The sequence below is a fragment of the Malus domestica genome, chromosome 01 (genome assembly GCF_042453785.1).
Source record: "Malus domestica chromosome 01, GDT2T_hap1".
Lineage (NCBI taxonomy): Eukaryota > Viridiplantae > Streptophyta > Magnoliopsida > Rosales > Rosaceae > Malus > Malus domestica.
Genome location: NC_091661.1, coordinates 26530941 through 26539463, shown reverse-complemented (window position 1 = coordinate 26539463; position 8523 = coordinate 26530941). Strand labels below are relative to the sequence as shown.

General features: G+C 34.6%; 1 protein-coding gene across 1 annotated transcript; it reads right to left on the bottom strand.

Annotated features, from left to right (window-relative positions):
• Positions 1–2361: 2361 nt before the first annotated feature.
• On the bottom strand, positions 2362–7031 carry LOC103406432 (protein NRT1/ PTR FAMILY 5.1-like). Its single transcript, XM_008345415.4, has 4 exons — positions 6832–7031; positions 6512–6729; positions 4785–5341; positions 2362–3369 (listed from the first exon to the last, which is right to left on the bottom strand). The coding sequence occupies exons 1-4, from the start codon at positions 6938–6940 to the stop codon at positions 2478–2480; spliced, it is 1776 nt and encodes a 591-aa protein (XP_008343637.2). The 5' UTR covers positions 6941–7031; the 3' UTR covers positions 2362–2477.
• Between the last annotated feature and the right edge of the window lie 1492 nt (positions 7032–8523).

The following is an 8523-nucleotide window of genomic DNA, read 5'->3' as shown; positions in this document are numbered from 1 at the left end:
GCAATAAGTTTGTCTTTAATTGTCTTTAACCTCAACAAAAACTTATCAACATTATCACTTCCTTTCTGAATAGTGTGTAACTCAGCTTTCAAATGATTCACAGTAGCACTCGAGACAAACATATATCTATCTTGTAAGGCAGTCCAAGCTTCATGAGTAGTTTTGCAACCAACAACATATTCCATGGCATCATCACTCAAAGTGGCAATAAGAAGACTCAAAAGAGCCATATCAGTTTGAACCCAAGCTTTATATGCAGTACTAATTTCATTGGTAACCCCTAATTCAGGAGTAATAAGAAATTTGGGAGGACAAACTGATTCACCAGTAAAATGATCAAACAAATCATACCCACAAAGAACAGAACAGAATTGAAAGTTCCACTTGATGAAATTGTCATCATTCAACTTAATAGTCAACATTCCCAAAAGATTTTCAAGTTTAACCGAGTCAGGCATCATGCGTGAGTACAAAGTGACACCACACAGAAATGGGAACAGAAAAACCCAGAGCAATCTTCTTCCAAAACACAGAATTCAACAACAAGAATCTACAATCTTGATGAACAATTGGTTATCGACCTTAGTTCATGAACCAATATGAAATTAATTGGCATCGGCCTTCAAGAAAAAACAGTCAAATCTTCTTCCAAACACATAATTTAACAACAAGAATCTACAATCTTGATGAACAATTGGTTATCGACCTTAGTTCATCAACCAATATGAAATTAATTGGCATCGGCCTTCAACATAGATGAATCCAAGAAAATCGAAGAAAAAAAAAATTCCCAAATTTTCTTCACAACAGAAATCTTAAATCGAGAGAAAGAATCAAGAAAATCTCACGGAACAGCGGAAAGAACACACCCAGAATCAATCGCGCAGGCATATCTGGCTCTGGATACCATCTTAACATTCTTGTATGAGCTGAAGGATCTGTGAGAAAAATAAACCCTAGTAATCTTGTAGAGGAAGAAAGAAAGCTCAATTGTATTTCTCTAATCTTCAGTTTTTACATACACCGACTTAACAGAAAAGGAAAAGAATATAAAGCCTATTTATACCACATATCAAAAGTAGCTTATCTCTAAAGCTAGTGCTAACGTGGCAATTGCCTTATGTGGCACATGTATATCCAATAAATAAATGACATTGACAATTATTTGGTGAACAAAACTTGATGAATAAAATTTAGTGTGTGTGGGCGGCATTACTCTTTTTTATTTATTTATAAATTATTGGCATGTCTAGTATACTTCACTTTCATCAATCTACAATCTACAATCTGATATCTAAATCTAATTAGTCGATCATTATGTTTAATATGTGTCTCTTTCTCAATATATGTACTGCTACCTATGCATACTGCCATACAACTACGTTGTCAAGCTGGACTATGTTAATTAGTTTCCACACTGAAATATGTTTTACTTTAATTAATGTCGATCATAGATAATTTAATAATGAAAAGTTAATTTATCAATCTAGAACCCATGACATGTGCCACGAACCATGGATTGCAAAAGTTTGAAATTGAACACATGGCATCTTGGATAGATACGTAATCAAAGGATTCTAACTCTACGCGGAGGAATTGGTGTTGGTGGCTTTCAGTAGTGGTTGCTAACTACTACTCTATGTACACCGACTATATGTGAATCGGACTTTTGATGCAAGAATAAGCGATTTTTCTTTCTTGATCACACACACTAATCTAATCGCGCTTCATCAAGGTCATAACTTAATTAGTTAATTACTCTTATGATCCTTGACTTTTCTGCTCTGGTCGTAGAAATTAGTACTGCAAACATATTAATTTGATTGGAGAGTAGTAGTAGTTTAAGTAATTTCTTGAAGTGATATTTGTTCTTTGTGTTACCATAGAGATCACTGAATCTTACTTCTATCAAGGCTCTGGGAATTATTGACCAAACGAAAGAGAGTTGTTTGTCCACTAGCTTATTGTAATTTGACAAAAGTAAGTTCATATTATTTCAGAATTTTTATGGGTATTATGAATATATACCATTTCAAAATTATTATAAGAGTCAACATGTTCATATGCCTCATTTTTAGAGAGAAAAACAAACATTTTGTAATTTGAGGAGAATAATAACTGACTGTATTAAAAGTACACTAAAAAAGCTGTTCTATTAGAAAAAAAAAACAAAGCAATTTTTTAGCAATTTCGTAAAAACAAAATCATGTGTTGTAATTTGAGGAGATCAATAACATTATGTGATTCTATTTAAAGTACCGTAAATGATAACATTGTGTACTAATTTCAATCTAAAGAGACTTTCGTGTTTTGATTCCTCTTCTAGCTAAAAGTGAAAAAGAAAAGGGGCCAGGACATCTCTTAGAGTTGTGATATAAACTGGATTGAAAGTAAAAAAAGTTCACATACAGAAAAGTGGATTTATCATAATCCATATTACAACAATAGTCAATATAAACCAAACATTCCCACTTTCCTTAGACTTGTAGTCCAAGTGGAGGAGTGGGGATTGCTTGACCCTCCACCATATTAAGTACACAGCCCTCCTCCACTTCCACATACTCCTTTTTGTAAATATATTTGCAAGATGCCCACAAAAATGCCCCTAAATTGAGAGTAGATATGACCATAAGAAATCCGTAGTGATAATCCAAGTGACAGTCATTCAAGTTATCCGCAATCCAACTTTTACCCCCATTTCTCCCGGTAACTTTATCCACCATAGTTACCAAAAAGCTATTCAAGAAGTTACCAACCCCAATCCCGCTTGTGAAAAAAGTTGTCCCAAGACTCTGCATGTCCTCCGGTGACTGGTCATAGAAAAACTCTAACAATCCAATTGCATTGAACACATCAGCTATCCCTAGTAGCACATACTGGGGCAGCAACCAAAAAATGCTCATGGGTACTATTTCTTTAGGCCCGTTAACATGGTGCACTCTAATCACATGCATTCTCTTAACTTCCACAGCATAAGCAACTGCAATGGCTATAACTTGTATCAGAAATCCAATGCCAAGCCTTTGGAGAAGTGTGATTCCCCTAGGGTTTTTAGTTCTAGCACGTACGAGTGGCACAAAGTAACGGTCGTACAGAGGCACGGATAGAAGCATTGAGAGGGTCACAAAGCTCCCCAAGGAGGCTGCGGGGATTTGGAATTGTCCACCTAAACTTCGGTCGAGGGTGGTACCTTGTTTGACAAAAAGAGTGTTGATTTGTGCCCAAATAGTACTAGGAATTAGTGTGACAAGCCATATTATGGCCATTCCTACAACAAGCTTTGTTCCTTCAACCTGAGTCACTGTGCATGGTGGCCTCGTTGAGGCGTCTGTGTTGCCGCCATATTTTATAGCAGCTTTGTCCAAAAACCTATCCAAACAAGAATTCTTTCGATTGATAACATATCATATTAGACTAACACAAAATTATTATTATTTTTCTAGATATATCCTTTTTAAATGCTAATGAGAGGAGTATTGAGGTTGTATTCATATACACTTTGTCTGGGTTTGAGACAATTAGTGGTGGGTATATCCGGAGTGAATGATGCAATCCATATCAGAAACAACTTGACAGGGAGAGATTGTGACCATTCAAAGAAAGATAATACAAAAGCAGTGTTATGAACAGGGCACATGGAAGCAATTTACTAGAAGGAATGGTTACAAATGTCACAGAAAGCCCACCGTCGCATTTTCCACAGTAAATTTCCTAGTTATGTACATAAAATGGGAGGTCCCCCCTTCACATTTGTTCATTCCACCAAGGCAGAGCTTTAAACTTTAAAGGAGTAAGGGACTACAGAATCCATATGAGGGTCTGAATCTAATTGATATGTCCTTAGAATATTCCGCTCCAGATGGAAAGGGTAACTTTTTCCCCAAGCTACTACTACCTTTCACATGTCATTAAAGCAGCAATTTTAAAGTTAGTTATGAACTAATAATAATAATAATAAGGGGTTTTTTTAAAAAACTTTAATACTTCAAGAATATTGAAATTTAAAATAAACCTGATATTAGATTACATATTGATTATAGTCCCTTGATGTGTCCTTAATTCAAAATAATTAATGTGCATTTTATTTAATGTCTCACATTAAATATTTAAATTTATTAATATACAAATTTTAATTTAGTTTTTTACAATAAATTCATTTTTTTTAATTTATTAATTTAATTTAACATTCTTCAAACTTGAAAGACTCAATTAATGTACTTAAATGTATGTACCGAAATGTATTATATTGAATTTAAATGTTAATACCAAAATGTATGTACTGAAATATATGCACCAAAATGTATTATATTAAATTAATGTATTTAAATGTGTGTACCGAAATGTATGCACCTAAATGTATGTACTGAAATGTATTATATTGAATTAATCTACCTAAATGTTTGTATCGAAATATATGTACCGAAATGTGTGTACTTAAATGTATGCATCGAAGTGTATTATAATGAATTTAATGTACCTATATGAAGAAGACAAAGTACATCGAAATATATTGTATAACAAAAATTAGTTTATCTAAATGTTTACAACAAAATATATTACGATAAATGAAATGAAAATTATAATTATAATGACATAAAATTACTACACTAAAATTCGGAAGAAAAAGAGAAATAATTAAAAAATGCAAATGTAATTAATAAATGAGGTTATTAATGTATCAAGGGACTAGAATTATATTTTGATCTTACTCATGATTTTATTTTAAAAGTCATCTTTGCCAAGGATTAGAACGAAGTTTTCTATTATTATTAAAAAAAACTTACCTGAAAATCGGGGTGTGGTACATCTGGCGTTTACCGCTATTAGTGTAATGTTGCGGCTCAAACTCATGAAGCTGTGATGGATCGGTCGGAAGCTGAAATTTTCGGTTTTTGTAGGCAGCAAAGGGAATTTGAATGAAATATATTGCAGGGCTTTTGGTCTTACTAACTTTGCGCCTATATATTGGGGTTCCAAAATAAAAGATGAACAAGGATAACACGAGACCAACTGTGGGGATAGCATAGCCTAACCCCCAACCCAAGTTTTCCTGAATATAAACAAGGCCAAGAGTTGCAACTAGGGCACCCAAGAAAGAGCTGAACATCCACCAGTTGAAAAATGAGGCCTTGAGCTGTTTCTCATGGGGGTCAAAATCGTCAAACTGGTCTGCCCCAAAGGTGGATATGTTGGGTTTTGTCCCTCCAGAACCTATGGCTATGGTGTAGAGAGAAATGTAGAAGAATGCAATCTGTGAATTAGAGGCCTTGTTGCAAATGCCATTGATGCAGCTTGGTTTGAAGCTTTTGAGTGAAACAGCCATTGTCAGAAACATCATTCCCTGTATTCAAATAACTCTACAAATTAATATTGTTTTTATTATATTGGGATTAGCAGTTGACATGTTGGTTTGTCTTTCTTTAAGCAGTAGATCAGTAGGGACCAAGTTTGGTGTTTCCATTGATGAATACAAATAATTTCATGTCCTTTTTCTGTCAGTTGTAGTTCATTTTCCGTCAACGTTGGAAGCATTAATAAAACAGAATATTATCCCCATATATATTATTTGTATTTTTATCATCTATATATGGTACTTTAACATATATGCAGTGGTGAAACTATAGGATTTCATGTGTGGGGCCTTTCACAACATAGGTATTTTGAACTCAAAATATGAGAGTTTGGAGTAACTTGCATAAACATTGAAAGACCCTAAATTCAATAGAGTTTTTTTTTTTTTCTTTACTTATTCTTTTTAAAAAAACAAAGAAAAGGCGGTTACACCCTCAATGAACCTATGAACTTGAACAAAAAACATTGTACAAACCCCCAGAAACCCGAATAAGAGGTAAAGAGTAAGCAATAATTTTTTTTAAATGTAAGTTAAAGCTGACGAAAAGTTGATAGAATATGGAGGGGAAGTGAAGTCTGACCGCAGGGATGAAGAGAAAAATGAGGCCTAACCTAGACCGGAAAAGAGTTTGAATTGAGAATATACTTGAATTTTAATGGCAACAGACTGATATGCAGCATCAACATTTGTTAGAATAGCAAGAAAAAAAAAACAGAGGATGGGCCACAGACCATTTTGGTCCCTTAGTGGCTCTGCCCATGCATACATGGGGCCAATGCAAATCATTAGCAAGTTGAGAAATGAGATTAGCAATCAAATGAGCCATGCATTAGTTCCACAAGAGAAACGAAGGAATCTGATTGGCCTTAATAAAATATGGTCAAGAAAGATGGTGCAGTCTTCCTAACAAACCCTAAAGCATGTGGAACAGTCACCATCTTACCTTAATCATGGCCAAGAAATAAAATTATTGAAGCAGAATATAAAATCTTGAAATTTTTTAGATCAAAAGAAACTTTTTTATTTAATTACAAGCCACAACTCTAATTTATAAATTACTAAAGGGATGAGGAGGCTCGAATTTGGAACTAGCTTAAGACTCAAACTACTGGGATTAACCGACCACAGTGCAGAATAAACTTTCTTAAAGTAATTTACCATGACGTAAATGAGGGAGGAGACAGTGAAAGTCCAGAAACGACCCAAGTAAGAGTCAGCTATGTAAGCCCCTAGAACCGGTGTCATCCATACTGCTCCAGACCAATTATTGACATTCCTGACTGAAGAAACTGTGTCTTCATGAAGTTGGGTGGTCAAGTAATTCACCAAATTGGAAGCTATTCCATAGAAGGCCATCCTCTCAAATGCTTCGTATCCTGAAAGATTATACTTAACAAATTTATTTAAGGTTTGGAAAGGAAAAAAATAATAATTATATTCTTGTATAAATTAAGCATGAAATTGTTATGATAAATTACCAATAAGAAAAGAACAAGCTTTCCATTTTCCAGTCTCGGAGGCCAGCACAGGGCGGCCCCAGAGATTGACCGTGCCGTCTCGGGTGTAACCAGCAGCTTTGGCTTCCATCACACAGTATGATGAGAGTGATGATTGAAGGAAGCACCATACGATATAAGGGCTTAGCTTAGATAGCCCAAAAATAGCTGGAAAAACTATATTATACAAGAAGAAGGGGAAGTGGTAAATCTTATTTATAGCCCTAAAAGGAGAAATGTAATTGTAATGCCACGTCATCATTCTAGTAGCTCGTGCTTGAAGTAGTCTATAAATTTCCTATACAGTAAAGTATGTAGTTATGGAGTACCGATCGAAATCAATATGGCTTGTTTTCCGAGAGAGACTTGTAACTAAAAGAGTATTTACCTTTGCACTCAAGACTTTAAGTTCGGTTCTCCTTCCCTCACTATAGCTTCTACATAAAAGAAAAATGTTGGAGAAAATGGGAAACACATTGTACTTGTTGAGAATGAATCATACATTGATGAGAGAAGGGATCTTGCATGAGCTTATAAGTAAGTTGGGCTACTCCGTATATATTGTCAATTGGTTTTATGGTGAAACATCAACTTTCTTCATGGTACCAAAGCAAGTTGTCTCAAGTGTGAGGCCAAAAGACCACGTGTGCTCAATGCCCCCCCATTGTGTTGTTCACATTTGGTCACCCCATTATGTTGTCCACATGTGGTAATAACCCTATTGTGTTGTTCACATGTAAGGCTCGAAAATTCACCACACAAGAGAGAGCATGTTAAGAATGATTGCCAATTGGTTTTATGGTGAAATCTCAACTTTCTTAAGCACTCACCAAGAAAATTAACAAGTTGGTGCCTTATCCTTAGTTTAAGTCTAATTTTCAATTAAACTCTGCCCACCATCTCTTTGATATTTTTTTGATGTGGTCCTAATATGTATCCTTAATCCTTATTCAGGAATTGTGCATATTCACTAATGAAAAATGGAAATATTAATTAATCAAGATCTTAATCATCATACGCATATCGAATGCATTTCTTCTCATGGAACAAATATTGTTGCTTTCGACGAATGATTGAGATCATGACTTCAATTCCGAGAATCCTAGCTAGACAAGCCTTTTGGTGATGTAAAATTCTTGACAATGTATATGTGTATGATGATTTTATCTAGCATGTTATGTCATGTATTTGTGCGATGATTTTAGGTTGAACTACGACTTGTATGTTTTGTTTTGTTTTATTTTTATTTTATATGAGCAATTTTTTAATCAACTCAAATTGTAAAAAAAAATCCGACATTGAGTGCTGAGTTGAAAACAGATTATCCTAATCAATTTAATTAGGGATGTGATATCCACACATCCGTTTTTACTTCTCTCACACCTTTTTTATTTTCGGCTGTCAGATCGGATGAATTGAAGAAGATCAATGGACAGAAATTAACAAGGGGTGTGTGAGAAGTAAAAAGAGGTGTGTGGATAGCACACCCCTTTAATTATACCCAAACGCCCTAACTTCAACGACTCATATTTCTAAGTTAGAATTTAGATGTCGATACCGATCTTTTTGGAATCTTGATGATAAGAAATGAGAGAAAAATATTCTAGCATCGCCTTTGAGGTCAATGCAAAATGATAATGGAGCACTATGTACTATATATGCTCGCTTTAATTA